The sequence below is a fragment of the Rissa tridactyla genome, chromosome 6, assembly GCF_028500815.1.
Source record: "Rissa tridactyla isolate bRisTri1 chromosome 6, bRisTri1.patW.cur.20221130, whole genome shotgun sequence".
NCBI lineage: Eukaryota > Metazoa > Chordata > Aves > Charadriiformes > Laridae > Rissa > Rissa tridactyla.
The window spans coordinates 11604450-11619261 of NC_071471.1; the positions used below are offsets into that span (position 1 = coordinate 11604450).

General features: G+C 48.4%; 1 protein-coding gene across 2 annotated transcripts; it reads right to left on the bottom strand.

Annotated features, from left to right (window-relative positions):
- Positions 1 to 4181: 4181 nt before the first annotated feature.
- Positions 4182 to 13978, bottom strand: NEU2 (neuraminidase 2). Of its 2 annotated transcripts, XM_054206113.1 has the most exons (5): positions 13748 to 13978; positions 12788 to 13502; positions 10795 to 10863; positions 6965 to 7169; positions 4182 to 5210 (listed from the first exon to the last, which is right to left on the bottom strand). In XM_054206113.1, exons 4-5 carry the CDS (start codon positions 7163 to 7165, stop codon positions 4272 to 4274), a joined length of 1140 nt encoding a protein of 379 aa, XP_054062088.1. In that variant the 5' UTR covers positions 7166 to 7169; positions 10795 to 10863; positions 12788 to 13502; positions 13748 to 13978; the 3' UTR covers positions 4182 to 4271. The 2 variants fall into 2 exon arrangements, with proteins under 2 accessions (XP_054062088.1, XP_054062090.1); XM_054206115.1 differs by lacking the exons at positions 10795 to 10863; positions 12788 to 13502; positions 13748 to 13978 and having other exon boundaries at positions 6965 to 7744.
- Positions 13979 to 14812: the final 834 nt, after the last annotated feature.

Sequence of the window (14812 nt, forward strand, 5' to 3'; positions counted from 1 at the left end):
CCCGTACCTCCAACCGCTCTTGTCTTTGGAAGCAGCGCTTCTGCACACCCATGCTATAACTAAGAGCATCAGCGGAGCTGGGACTCTGCCTGGGGCTCAGAGCGCAGATGGAGAGTCCCCAGGAAAGGCACAGACACTGCCAGCCCTGTGCAACCCTCACCTCCCAGAGCCAGGAGAAGTGCTGGAACCACGGCACCTGGATGGCGTACGGAGCGCTGCCCCTCTACACAGCACAGGCAGCAAGGCAGGAGAGAGCAGCCTATCATCGGGCTGGGGGAGACAAGAATTTGTGGGTACGGAGGGAGAGGGAAGCAGCACAGCCCAGCATTAAGCCGTGCCTGCCTGCCCAGCGCTCCCAGTTGTCCAGACACCTGCTCGGCAGTGACCAGCTCCATCTCCGCTGTTGCGGGCACCAGCAATTCAAAATCATGCAGCCAGCACAGGACCCTGCTGAACGGGCAGGACTGCTGTGTGCAGGGCTTCCCGCCCACGCCGAGCAAGCGCTGCCTCCAGACCAAAATTAGCTCAGCTAGACCTGCCCTTCAGCTTCACCCAGACCCACCTGGGGCTTTAGGAGCCAAAGTCCCATGGATTCAGGCGCCTAAATGGAGTTAGGCGCTGAATGCCACGACGTGGCTCTGCATGGACAGTAGCTGTAAGCTCTTGTAAGCTACAGAGTGGTGACAAAGCCTGTTCTCCCCGCTGAGAAGGGTATCTGCATATGGCAAAGGGACTGTGCAGCTCCTTTGACAGTCCTGCCTGGCCAGTGTGCTGCTGGCCTCATCTGTACCAGCTCCTTGGGATACATGATACTTACAGTAGCTCGTCTGGAGCACAGCTGCGGCAGCAAGAAGAGCTCTGAATGACAAACCACTGCTTGACCTCAGCGTGCCCTGGATGCAATGGATCCGCACGGGGATGCAGAGTGGACAGAGCTGCTGCACAACATGAGTGCTGGTGGAATGAAACGGTGTTTGGAGAACTTCTCCTGATCTACTGCCAGTTAACGCAAGGCAACAGGGAGGTACGAGCCCGGGTCAGACATCTGAAAGACTGATTAGCTGAATTAACACTAAACTCCTATCTATCCCACCGCCAGCTTCAGTTTTTAACAAGCTGATGCAATTTCCTTCAAACATGAATCCCCTGTTCATCCACACGCAACCCCTTGACTTGGAGGCACAAGCAAGAGGATGAGATCCAAACACATCCAACAATTGCCGCAATAAGATGTACAGGCCGGTTTCTGTATTTCTTGGTTCTAAAAGAAAGCACAGTGCAGCTCTGGCTGCTCAAAAGGCGAATCCCAATCCCCTAAAATAAACAGCTCTGTGATCCCGAATGGCTCATTCACAACGCTGCCTGAAGAGGAAATGGCGTCGGTTTTACTTCTCGTGGCACCCGGCATGTGAACTCTGTGGCGCTGGAGAGAGACCGACCCCTGTGTGGTCAGCACACAAAGCGTGCGCGTCTCCTGAAATACCTGATTCCCAAAGGACAGCACTAACTTCTTCTGTCCCCCACAGAGACAAGAGGCCGTTCTGCAGCAGATACTTACACCATTCATTTCTTTCCACTCGTGCCTATGTCAGAGAAAATCCGAGGAAGAAGAGATGAGAGAAGTTATCTAGAGGGGAGCCGGGGTGTTTGCCGTAGAGGGGGAGCGTAGCAATCAGCCTGCACCAGTTACATGCCAGGCAATACTACAGATGTCGCCAGCACAGCCCTAAGGTTTCCACAAGGAATAGGACGTGCTTCGAATAGTCTACACTGTCATCCCACCACGGGACGAAGCACCGTGTAAGAGCTACCCTCGTAAAACAGAAGAATAACAGGTACACCTGTCAGACAAATCCAACCCAGACTCAACACAAGCTTTTAGATGACTGCAGCAGCAGCACTATTTCATTTAAACTTACTTGGGAGAATGAGGACGCAGACAAAGAACTGGGACACATTTTGATGTTGGATAGTAAAAAATTGCAGCCCTGGCAGTCTGTGGACAAAGCAAACATCCTTTTTTCCCCCACGTTAGGGTATTAATTCAAGCCGTCTCTCAGACGTTGTAATGAACACTGTATCTAAACTGGGTTTGCTACAGATGTCCAGGTAGCGTTGCACCAGCTGGCTGTGAAATCACCCGCCTGCCCAGAACCAGTGGATAAATGCTGTCTGCAGCATCGTTCAGGATGGGCATTGGTCACCCCAACCCCCTGTGGGTGCACATCAGCAAGGGCACTCCCAGGCCTGGTCAGATTAAAAGGTCTCGAATACGCGTTTTCCTGTCACGAAACAAAAATATTTCATGGTATGGCTGAGGAGGGAAGTTAAGTCTATAGGACAGCAGTCAGCTTTGCTAAAGTCTAAATAGAGCGTTCCCTCATCAGGCTATTGGGCACAAAGGTGTGCTTGGACTCTGCCCTACATCTGAAGAGCACACGGGTAATACCCACAAAGTACTGGTTAGCTGAGCTACTCCAGCCCAGCGCGTCACTGACCTGCTGCTTAGGAAAGGCTCGGCAAATTACGGGTGTATTTGTAAAGGCCATGAGATCTCCTCACTCCCTTGGCACTCGCAGCCTCCAGGTGCCCTGAAACAAACCTAGATGGCGAGAAAAATCAGGGCCCCTTCTCTTCTCCCACTGCCCCTGAAAGCTATGAGCAATGAAAGGCGGGGGGGGACGACGCTGAGCAGAGACTCGCAGACCTGAACAATGGCAGCGCAAAGGATCCTGCGGGAGCTGCTAGCATGCCCCAAAGGGGAGGCATCCCCAGAGCACTCTGAAAAGCAGGTATTTTTCTTCACCATTACAGCAATCAAACATATTTTCCTGGGAGCCATTCCACATGTGCACACGCACGGAACGCAGCACACCACAAAGGAGGGCAGAGCGGTTCAAGAAGCAGAATTTTGTCCAGAGGCATGGGCAAAGCTTTCCTAGCTCCGTCTGCTCTGACGTGTCTCCCTTGGTACCCATTCATTTCTGGTCACTCCCCTTGTCTCCTCACAGCATAATGGCTCCTTTCAAATCACACCGTAGCCTCAGAACAGCCTCTCTCCCACCAAAACTGGGGCTGTTTCCTTCAGACACCTGCTGAAATCCATCTACGTTGGAAAGCCGTCCAGCTCGAGAGCTCTTACCCTGCCCTGGGCTCCGTCAGGTCCCCTTCCCCTGGCACCCGAGCCTTTGCAATTTGCTGGAAGTGGGGTGATGTTGCTTGTCTGGCACACAGCCTCGTATGCCAGTAACGCTCCGTAATAACAGCCGCCATGCCTGTGGGACAAGCGGGCTGTCAGCGATAAGAGCAGTTGGTGCGTGGATTGTAGCTTAGCACTGGTGGTAGGAAGACCAGCCAGTATTTCCCCTCCCGACTATAAATTGGGAGCTCCCTCTGCAGCCCTGTCCTGATCCTGCAGTTCCCATACAGGGAACTTGCCCTGTCCCCTGGTCCTGGTGTCCTGCTGTCCCTGCCCAGGGAGAGGGAGCAGCAGGAGCACACGAGGCCATGGTTTTCTTACACACGAGAAACCGCAGCTCCTCAGTGCGCTCTAAGCAAAAGGGCAAATAAGCAAGAACACGCCGCGTGTGAAGTAAGGAGAAGGCTGTTAGAGAGAAGTCCCGGGGCGGGGGGAGGGGCGGGCTGGGAACTCGGCAAGGCAACCCCAAATCCACTGCAGAAGCGGGCAGGGAATATCAAGGCAGCCCCCGGCCTTGCTGAAGTGAGAAAACGGCAAAACGCGACAGCTGGAGTTGCCAGCAAGTGCTACGCTGACCGCGAGAAACAGCGCGCCCAACCGGAGCCGAAGCGTTTTCTGAAGACGGCAACTGTGGATGTAGGGCAGAAAGCCCAGTGTCCTCTCTAGCACTTTCTCCACAACTTACTGAATACAGTTCAGCACAAAACCGCTGCCCTCTGTTCCTGGGCAATCCCTACGCTGCCAGCGTGCGTGTCCCTCCTCAGGTCTATCGGAGGCCAGCAGGCGAGAGGCCCTATGCAGAAGGTCACGCTTGTTTTGAGCACGTGATGCTTAAGGTGGCAGCCAAAGGGAAAGGCGAGAAGGAAGAACAGGCAACGGAAAACAAAACCAAACGCGTCTTCAGTTTTAATATGTTTAATAGACTTTGTAACCTACAGACGCCACAAGCCAACGCCAAACTAAGGTTGCAGGAGGAGTACAAAAATGTTTTGCTGAAAGATGAGAAGCGACAGTGAAAAGAAGTATCGGCAAAGGTGTTTTTCAGAGGGATGCTAATGGAAAGCCTCAAGACTCAGCACTCTGATGGAAAAGCTTGCTTCAAAGTGAACATTACAAAGATTATCTCTTCACATTGTTTGTGGGTCCCATATTCAAAGAGGCAGGAGAACAAGGGTGAGCCATCTGGCCCAACGCCCATGTACTGCAGATCCGAGTAAGCGCACAGGCCCTTGAAGAGGATGCTTGGTTTTGTCCAGTGTGCAGGATTTAAAGGGCTTTTGTTGAGGTAAATTCCTAAATCTCTTCGACTCCTTGGGTCCGTAGGATGGGCGTAGAGCAACCAACTATCTTGGCACCTGGCGCCAGGGGGAGGTGGGAAGGCAGTAACACTTCCATGACATCCAGAGGGAGGTTCTACTAGTGTTTCAACCCGCTGGCCTCCCTCAAAGTCCAGCCCATGGTTGTAGCTGACAGCCTGGATTCTGGCTCCCCTGCTGCTCCTGGCGTTGCAGTAGAGGACCTTCCTGCCGCAGGTGTGCACCTCCGCCACCTGGCACTCCACCGCGCTCTCCTCCCCCACGAAGTTCCCCATTTCCCACGTTGTCCCATGGTCAGAGCTGATGAAGCAGAAGGCGTGAGGGGTGGGGTGTTGCTTAGGGTCCAAGATACGATAGGCATAGGCAGGAATCACAAGGCTCCGGGCCTCGTTGAGCAATTGTAATCCATGACCCGGCCCCACCGCAAAAGTGGCCCAGTTCTTGTACTCTGTGCTAATGGTACCGTCGGTGACATCCTGGGCGGTGCTCCAGGTGCGTCCTTGGTCCGTGCTAGTGACATAGCAGAGACGTACCAGGTTGATCTTTGTCCTGAGCTGATGCTGCTCAGAGATCTTCCCTGGGACGGCTATGAAGAACAGGATCAGTTTCCCTGTGACCTCATCATAAACAGGACAGGGGTTCATAGATCGGTGGTCTTTCAGCTGCGCACTGACAATGGTCTCCATGCTATTCCACTGCCAGGGCCCCGTGCGAAGGGAGACAAGAACGAAACACACCGTTACAAATAAATCCACGTCACAGCATAAGAATGCCTGGATAAAAACTACAGAAGAGCATGAGAAGAACAGAAGAGAAGCAAGTTAGTGGACAGAGCAAGAAGTGGGAAGACAATTTACTGGCATCGCCAAACGTAAGTGAAAATTATTTGGATGACTTCACCAAACAGGTGGGTTATGCCCTTTTTAATTACTACTCACCAAGGAGCTGATAGGTCTGTATCACAATGCAGCTAGCGTTTGATGACACTGATTAAAAAACTACAGTAGCTGAATTTTCAGAAAGTCTCACACAGGTATATATATATACATATGTATATATATATACACATATACACACATAAGACACACAGACACGGCCAGTGGTCAAAGCGTGCTGGTACAGACGCTGTACTGCATCAGTGTTTCTTCAGAAGTCAGCTAGATAACTGAGGCCTTGTCAGGTATCCTGGATGCTGACAAATTCCTTTCCATTCAGGCTCCTGTTCCCTCATTTTGACCCACGCGTGAACGGGCAGCCCAGCCTTTGCCGGGGCATTTTGCTAGAGCTGATTGCGCGGCTTTACACGCTCTGGTGAGGAAATTTGGACCCCGAGTTGTCCAACAGAAAATAGGTCGCAAAGCAGGTACTACTACCCTCTGAGCCCTGTCTGTCTTTAAATTAAAAGCGCACAAGACAATCACATTTCTAACACTAACATTGCAATTCGAAAACTATTCCTACGTAGTGTTATTGGTTCGGTAAAAGCAGCAGTATTTTCCAGTGAGATGATACTAATTAGCTTTTCTACCCTGACTTGCTGATTACCCTCTTTGGTCATGTCTTATCTTTGTCTATTCAACCAGTGTTAACTTTTTTTGGACTATTTAATATTTCCATTTTAAGAAACCCTAGCACGCGAACACAAATTATTAAGTTTATGATGAACTGAGCCCTACTTAACTGAATTACAGGGGGGTTGCACAAGATGCTACCTGAATGGTATGACACTGCAGGTGCACTCAGAGGCTGCTTCTGCCAGGCAGACTCCAGCTCCTAAGAGTCTATAATCTAAGACAACCAGTCACCAACGAAGGGTTTGAACAGAAAAATATAATGACTTTTTTTTTTTCCCTTCAAATACATTAATTCATTTGCAAATGCAAAAAATGATTATAAATAGAGTATCCACCTCCCCCAGTCACCCAGCAAGATAACTGTTCATAATAACTGGTAGATTAATGAGGTAGCCAATTCACTGGCACAGACAAACCAGACGACACTCTTTTGCGTGGGGAGACTAGCTGTTCTCAATTGTTCTTTAAAACCTGAAATTAGTCCTAAGAAGATGAATTAACAAAAAAAAGTCACCGATTGCTAATTCACTCCTCCCCAACCCCACGGCACTCCCCATTTCTGCCTCTCCTCCACAACCTTGCTGTCGCAACAGGACTTTTTGTCCCGTCTCTCTGTTTCCCTCGCTCTGCGACGGTGGGTCAAAGCCATCCCCAGGAAATCCGCTGCGCCTGCCTGCTTGAGTCCCCTGGAGCGGCTGCCAGCGATGGGGTTGAATCCCAGCAATTAGAATGACACAGGCATTACTTATAACCACATTTGTCTCCTGTAACTGAGGAGAAGGAGAAGCTGCCCTCTCTTCACGTTCAACTCATCTGGGGAGAGGCGAGCAGTACAGGTGGGCAGTGTCCCCCCCATTTTCTCCCCACACTGGTACCTGAATGCGGTGCGTGGTTGGGTCATACATGCCTCTGCGCATCGCTATTAGCTTGGCGTGTTCATCTACCACATCCTCCCGTTCCTCAGCAAATGCCAGGATGATGCTGAAGCGCGGCAGGTAGAGCAGGGCTGGAATTCGGTAGCTCCAGGTACCGTTCTGGAACAATGTCTCTTGCTTCAAGACAGGAAACGAAGCCATTGTGCTAGGGAGAAGAAGACAAAATGCACCGCATTTTGACCCACCCCTAGCCCAGCAAAATGTGACGGGGTAGATTCCACAGCTTTTTGCCCTCCCTGCTCAGGGGGACCATCTTGCCTCAAAACATAATTTCTGCAACTTTCAGCTTTGTCTTTTTCTTGTGCTTTTCCAGAAGGAACCCACGTGTCGCATGCTAGCTGGCAACGCGGACCAGACTTACCCCAGGAACAGCCTGGGTGATCTTACTGGAGTGATGTAAGGTAAGTACGCTAAATACAATTAATGAAAAGGCTGTCTGTGGTTTGTTTTTTTTTCTTTTTAATTAAATTCACAGGCTGGGATTTTTGTGGGTTTGCTTTGTAATTCAGAAGATTGTTGATAATCAAACATTATAGAATTTTCCTGCAGAAGATCGTTACTGTCTTTGTTGATGGTGTTTCAAAAACCAGCACAGAACTTCTGCTTTGCCAAACATGACTTAAAATCCCATATAAACGACACACCGAGGCAATCCCTGACCCCAGCTGTGCCCCTGTTTGAGGACGGTAAGCACTGAGCATGAAAAGAGAAAGAAAGAGAACATTCCTCCCTGCCTAAGATGAAAAAAAAAGGAAGGAAGGAAGGAAGGAAGGAAGGAAGGAAGGAAGGAAGGAAGGAAGGAAGGAAGGAAGGAAGGAAGGAAGGAAGGAAGGAAAGGGAAAGAAAGAAAGAAAGAAAGAAAGAAAGAAAGAAAGAAAGAAAGAAAGAAAGAAAGAAAGAAAGAAAGAAAGAAAGAAAGAAAGAAAGAAAGAAAGAAAGAAAGAAAGAAAGAAAGAAAGAAAGAAAGAAAGAAAGAGCATCTCTGACATGATGCACCAGAAACTGAAGGCCTGAATATCCTCTGCTCATCAAAGGGGAGGGGGGGGTGGGGCGAGGAAAAAAAAATAAAATAAATAAACCAAGCCTTAGATGCCTGACGCAGTGAGTGGGTAGGAATGGCAGGGAGAAGATGACAATACACTATGAGTAAGAAATCCAAATGCCTCCTACCTCGGCTGAGGCAAGACTTGCGGTGCTCTTCGTCGAGGATTCTCCTATTTACCTAAATCTTGGAAAGCGCTAGAGTGGCTACTGGCCACGTATCAGATCCTTATGTTTTTGAAGACTGCCTTGATAACTTGGGACCAGCTGGAGGCAAACTGAAGATTGACTATGCAGCTGCAGAGTGCAAGTACCTACCTGGAGAACAGTTTCCACTCTTTTGTATCACAAGAGAAAAGATTATATTAGCCAGCATAACTAACATAGACTTGATTGACAATTTTATTTTATTTCCTGGGTGCTGATTACTGAGTTAGGACAGCAGAGGTGAGCTAAATTCATCCTCCTTAGACACCACCATCATGTTATGCTCTATCCAGATCCATAGCTAGGCAGCAAATATTCAAATGTTCCTTCCTTTCACCTTCCAGATGCCATAAATACCAGAGATCGCAGCACTGATCAAACAGGTCTGAATGGCACTGGTTTAGCTCAAGCCAGCTGTACAGACCCCAGCAAGCCCCAGCCCCGCTGCCACTCAGGTGCAAAGCCGCTGGAGACACGAGTCTTATCTCCAAAGGGTAGCTGCTCGCTCCTCACTGTCACTGACAATACGGCAGTCTGAGAAAAGGCAGCGAAACTGCTACTGTACAGAGACGTTACCACAACTTGATCGCAGCTTTCCGTGCAACAACATGAAGAAAATAGGAAGACCTTCCTAGGACGAATAACTGTGCTGTTCACTACTTACCAGCACGGATCTGGCTATTTATACAGACCACAGTCGTGGCTGTGTTCTCATAGCTCCTGAAACAGAAGCTCGCTAGAGTGCTTCCAGACTATTTAAAGGGAGATTATTTAAAGGCAGATTAGTCAGCCTGCCTAGTGCAGCACAGGTTCCCTAGCATCCCTGCTCATGATACCATTCTGATATCGCAGTCCTGCTCTAGGGCCAGGCAAGAAGGAGGCCAAAATCAAAACAAACAAAAGGAAAAGGAAAGGAAAAGGAAAAGAAAAAGAAAAAGAAAAGGAAAAGAGAAAAAGAAAAGAGAAAAAGAAAAGAGAAAAAGAAAAAAGAAAAAGAAAAAGGAAAAAGAAAAAGGAAAAAGAAAAAGGAAAAAGAAAAAGGAAAAAGAAAAAGAAAAAGAAAAAGAAGAAGAAGAAGAAAAAGAAAAAGAAAAAGAAAAAGAAAAAGAAAAAGAAAAAGAAAAAGAAAGGAAAGGGAAAGAGAGATCTGGGATGCCCCACGGAGCTCCCTAGGCAAAGCCAAGAGGCCAGTGCCACGGGAGGCTGTGCTGCAGCCTACTGCACCCGAGTCCCTCCTGTATGAGCCTGTCATCTGCAGGCATCCCTGCCCAGGCTCTCGGCCCCTTTGTGAGATGCTCAGCGTGGGTGTCACAACACTCTTCTTTTCCTCCTATTGCCACATGGGGATTGAGGGAAGGTGGGATGTTAAAAGGCTGGGAATAGCTGCCATAGAAACAAGCCTGAGGTTCCTGGACACAGCGCCCGCGACTATAATCGAGGAAAACGCTAGAAGCAAGTGACTCTTCCAGAGACTGAACAAGGGATATGTGTGAGTGTGTGTGTGTACACAAATACACACATTTGTATATATACTCCCTACATGCAATGTGGGTATTATGTCTGTTTGCATATATATACATACACACTATGTATCCATCTGCAGAGAAACTCTCCCATCCCTTTTTAAACACGCTTAAAGACAGTATTCAGCTTCTTCTACCTTGTCCCTCGTGGATCCTCAAGCAGAGGCTTAGTCACAACAGTTTGAGTTTCACACAATCGAAAATGCAGAACCTTTAAATTAGCTTAAAGATCTTTATATATATATATATATATATAAAAATAATAGTGCTGCTTTAGATACTTATCCAGCCAATTGAGAGGAATTGATTTTTCTTTTGATGCCTACCCATTTTCAAAGGCCAAAACCCTAACTACATGCTCCTGAATAAGAGAGAAGTAAAATTAGCAAATCCTTGGCAGGACAGCAAATCATCGGCAGGACAGGCACATGAAGAGTGTTCAAAAGCTCACACTCTCGCACTGCAGGAATTCAAATCACACATGCCGGTCCCTCCGAGATTAAATTGCCATGGGACGCACGTGTCCATGACGCTGCTTTGTTCCTACACCCTACTGAAGGAGGCAGCAGTGTTGCAGCCAGCATGATCGAAGTGTGTAGACCACAGCAGTATCTTTTGAAAGACCAAGAGCTATAACTGTAAAAAAAGACTAACTGCTGGGAACACAAAGGCCTGGAACACAAGCAGGAGACTGGAGAGCTGTACACAGGGCAACAACAGCTGCTCAGGCCTGGGTCAATTCAGCCACCTTGGAGAGAAAAGTTAGCTGGAGTTCTGTGAGGTAAAGGGGTGAGAAAGGGGAAGCGGAGTTGTGGGAATTTTTTCCTAGGAGAAAAAGAGTCAGCTGGTAACCTCTTTCCAGATGACAGAGGTGCTAGTGAGGAGAAGGTGAATTTATCACGTAGCCATTAAGCCAGTATTCCCTTCTGCGTTACTTACTGGAGTTTCGAATTTATTTCCCAGGCTTACCCTTGTGAACGCTGAGAGACGGGCGTTTACCTGCAATTCCTCTCCAAGGCACCAGGGAAGCTGCTGCGCCGAGATCCAGTACCTCACCTCCAGGCAGAACTGGGCGGACAGGGAGAAAGAAGGTCACAGTGGAAACACCTAAGGAAACCATTACTCATAGTTTGCAAGTCATACAGCTGTAATGCTTTCCAAAGCAGAGACTGTTTCCAGCACACCAGAAGAGTCAAAGAAGTAACAGCTCTCAACAAATGAATCCACGATGGACCTGATGCCTGGAAGGAGCCCAAGGTGCAGTAAGGGATAAGTGCCAGTGGGCACCAGGAGAGGGGACTTGTTCCTTCCAGTTCTGTCCTTCAGGGCAGCTCGCATGGACTTGTCCACGTAGCAGGATGAGCCCTTGCACGTTTATTTTCCTTAACCCTCTCCACAAAAAGTGACTAAAAAGGATAACATTTCCACTGGCTTCAGCGTCTGCAAAAACCTGTCCTTCACATGTTCGGATCCAAGCTGAAATGACAGGATGTCTTTAAAAACAAACCAGCAGAAATGCTGAACGTGTTGAACTCCATCCCTGGGTCCCACTCACAGTGCTCTGCACTCGGGGTAGGAGGCAGCTTGTTCTTGAAGGAATTCGGATAGCACCCCAGAAAACAAAACCAACCCATTTAGGGAGGTTTTGGGGAGAAAACACAAACAAACAAACAAAAAAATCACCTAAGACAGTCAAGGACGAAATACAAATAAAATTCTGCCTTCCAAGGCAAGCACAAGAATCCAGGTCAGGTTGTCTCTACTCAGCCTCAGACCTGGACTTACAGTGTTTTCCAAGCTTATAAAAGTCACCTAAGCGCTATGCTGAAATACATTTCTTGTTTCACACAAAGAAAACGAGACATTTCCATTGGGATATTGCATTAAGGGGGGCCAGGAGTAGCCACATTCCAGTTTTATAGGACTGGTAGGAAACCGTTTGCTTCTAGAATACTTGCTACACATCATATTCCTACGTGCAAGCCTTTATTCCTATCTAAACGGCATGACACTGCTTATTTCTGCCAAAGCCCAGCATCAGAGCGCTCCATCTCCAGCTTTTTTATGCCTCTAGACCAGATGCTACACTAAATCTAGGCTACGGGGCTTCTTAACAAGCCAGCCAGCACATGTTTAGTCAAATAACGTGGAGTTAGAAAGGAGAGTTATCAGCAAGACCTGCCAAACAATTAAACTTTAAACAAACTAAGACATTCAGAATACAAAACTGAAAAGGCGCAGAACTGGAATTACTTTAATCCAGCAGCCAATTGGAATAAACTTTTTAACTGTGCTAGAAAGTTTTTCTTGTGGTAAAAGCTTCGTCCCACACTTAGAAAGGGATTTTCAGCCTCCCCAGTACATGCTTTCCTAAACAATTAATCCAGTTCTGCTTTTAAGATGTTGTGGCTCAGCCCGGCAGTAGCTCCTGTGCCTTAAAGTGCAGGTTTTTTTGGCACTAGAGAGGAATTACATGAAACAGCAGTATTTTCCTTAGCATATGTTTGGTGGAGGAATACACAACCTGCACTCCTACCTGAACTTACAAAATGTTGTATTTACCTTTTTAGTTCCTAGCAATATCCACTGTTATGAAAAAGTTGTGTTGTTTTTTTTCTTTAAAAAAAAAAAAAAAGAAAACCAAAAAAAAAGGAAAAAGAAATACCTCTTTCACTCTGTGTCTCCTGGAAGTCACGTCAAATGGGGGGGGGGGAACAAAACCAAAAAACCCCAAAAGCACTCCTATTGGATTAGATAAAAGGGAGGCTCACCACACTCTCACCAACTAGTCTCCAACCTGCAAAATTATTTATATTGGCAGCAACGTCAACTGTCTCGGATCCCCGAGAAAAGCCAGCAGCTGATATGTATACACAAGCTGACATTTAAATAGCAAACCTGTTTTGCATATAAGGGGAGGTTCCATATGAGCTGGACAAGCACTAGGGAAAGACTTTTAAATTAACGTAGTAATTAAACAGCATATTTCTACCTGCATGGACTGACAAGCACTGCGGAACAGCTGTTGTTTCTAATGGTTATACAGTTCAGCGTGCCATCTTATTTCTTGGTCCTCTTTGCGCTCCTCCTACCCTTGTGCTGAGGAAAGGAATGTTGCTCTGGCCCCAGCACACGGACTCCCGGCGCTTCCTCTCAGGGCGCTCCTGAGCTCTGGGAAAGTTTGCCAAAAGAACCCAGAAAATAGTTACAGCCAGCAGGTGAGGGTGCTGTGATACCCCGACATCCTCCTCTGCTGGCTGCACCCACCCCCCACCCACCAGCGCGCTGTTTCTGGATGAAGAACTGGGTGAACCCAGGAGTCCGCCGGCAGCAGCAGAGGAATGACGTGCTTGTGCCCGCGGGTGCAGCTCTCAGCAGCCTCCCTGGAGGCGGCCAGGGCCAAACCGGCCCCCAGCTGCAGTCACCGGGCTAGCGGGCAGAGTATAGCTGAGGGTCCCAGCTGAGGAAGAAGAGGACACCATCGCCCCTCCTGCCAGCTGTGCCCTGGCTGGCTTAGAAGCACCTGCAGCTGCTGGGAGTACCCAAGCAAATGATTTCACGACTATCTTGTGCTACTCCTCTGATGTTGGGCTGCTGCTGGCAGAGATGACCTCTTCCTATCCCATTCCTCGCTGTTTCTCTTGCTTTCCTCTCTTCTCTACAGTGTTCCCATTGCTGCCATTAGGCCTTCTTGTCTTTGCAGTGATCTGAAAAAAAATGAAAATAACGATCCTGCAAACAGACCTTGCCAGTAATGAAAAAGGAGGAAGAAAAAATCTTCTCATTTTTTGGTGGCAGCTGTGGCCAATCTGTGCCAGCCAAATAGGGAGTTGCAAAGATGTGGATTTACAACCAATCAACCAGATTAATGTAAGGCTTCTGTATTACAGTCTTTCCTCTCTCTTGAGCAACTCTGTATCACTTCTTGTGCCAGCACTGATGCTCATCTTACCTTGGCAGGCCATCAGAGGATGTCAGTCTGGCAGAAAACTAATCCACAGGAATAAAAAAAAAAAAAAAGAAAAAAAAAGTAAACAGTTTTCTGCTCGGTCACTGTCCTGGACTGCGTCAGCAGAAGTCAGACAAGCAACAGGATCTGCAGTAGGAGAAGGAGTAGGAGCACGAAGCTGTTGACAGGACAGGAGGAGCAGACTCACCTCTCGACTGGCAACTGGCCATTAGATCAAATTAGCCGTATTGTAAAACCACACCCCATGTTTACAAGCCTCGCCTAACCGGGCAAGTAAAGCATTGCTTTAACTGGGACGCACAAGAGAAGCCTAAGGGCTTTTGTACCTCACTGCTTTACCTGGAATCAAACAATAGTCAATGTGAGGAAAAGTCCCTCCAGAGACAATACACTGATAGCCACCAGATAATAACTTTTAACAGTGACTCCTGGAGACAATCCAGAATCAAGAAACAGAAGCAATTAAGGAAGGAAGAGAGACACTGAAGAGGCTGCTAAGGTGCAGTCTGCCAGAAAGACAGATGTGAATGATTGCTTTGTGGATTTCTTCACCTTTTTTCTGCTTCTTGGCTAACAGCGCTGTTACTGAGGTGGTGTTCTGAGTCACACGCTGCACTTCTGCAGCCAGAAAACCAATAAATGCTCGTTTGTTTAATAGAAATCACCTTCCTGGCCGCCGCTTAAAACTGGTTGTCCATCTCTTCTTAGAGCGGGAAGTCCCAAACGTGCCTTCCTGTGGTGGCGATGGTTCCCTGCTCTACGTTGGCAGCACGCACGTGGCACAGCAGCCGTGCCTCTGGCCACCTCCCGTCACCCAGCTCCCCTACCCGGACCCTTCCTCCCCAGGCAAGGTCCCCACCTTCCTCCCCAGCCAGCTGGGGTGTCCTCCCTTCAGCCCACTCCCTGGGGCAGCTATCGGACATGGCTGTGCAGGGGGTAACAGCCTAGAATGGCTAAAACGGCTCCCAAAATGCAGGACGCGCTGCCCAGTCCTGTTTTGCGGTTAACCCGGGGCCCGTGCAGGACAACCACGCAGTCCACAGACGG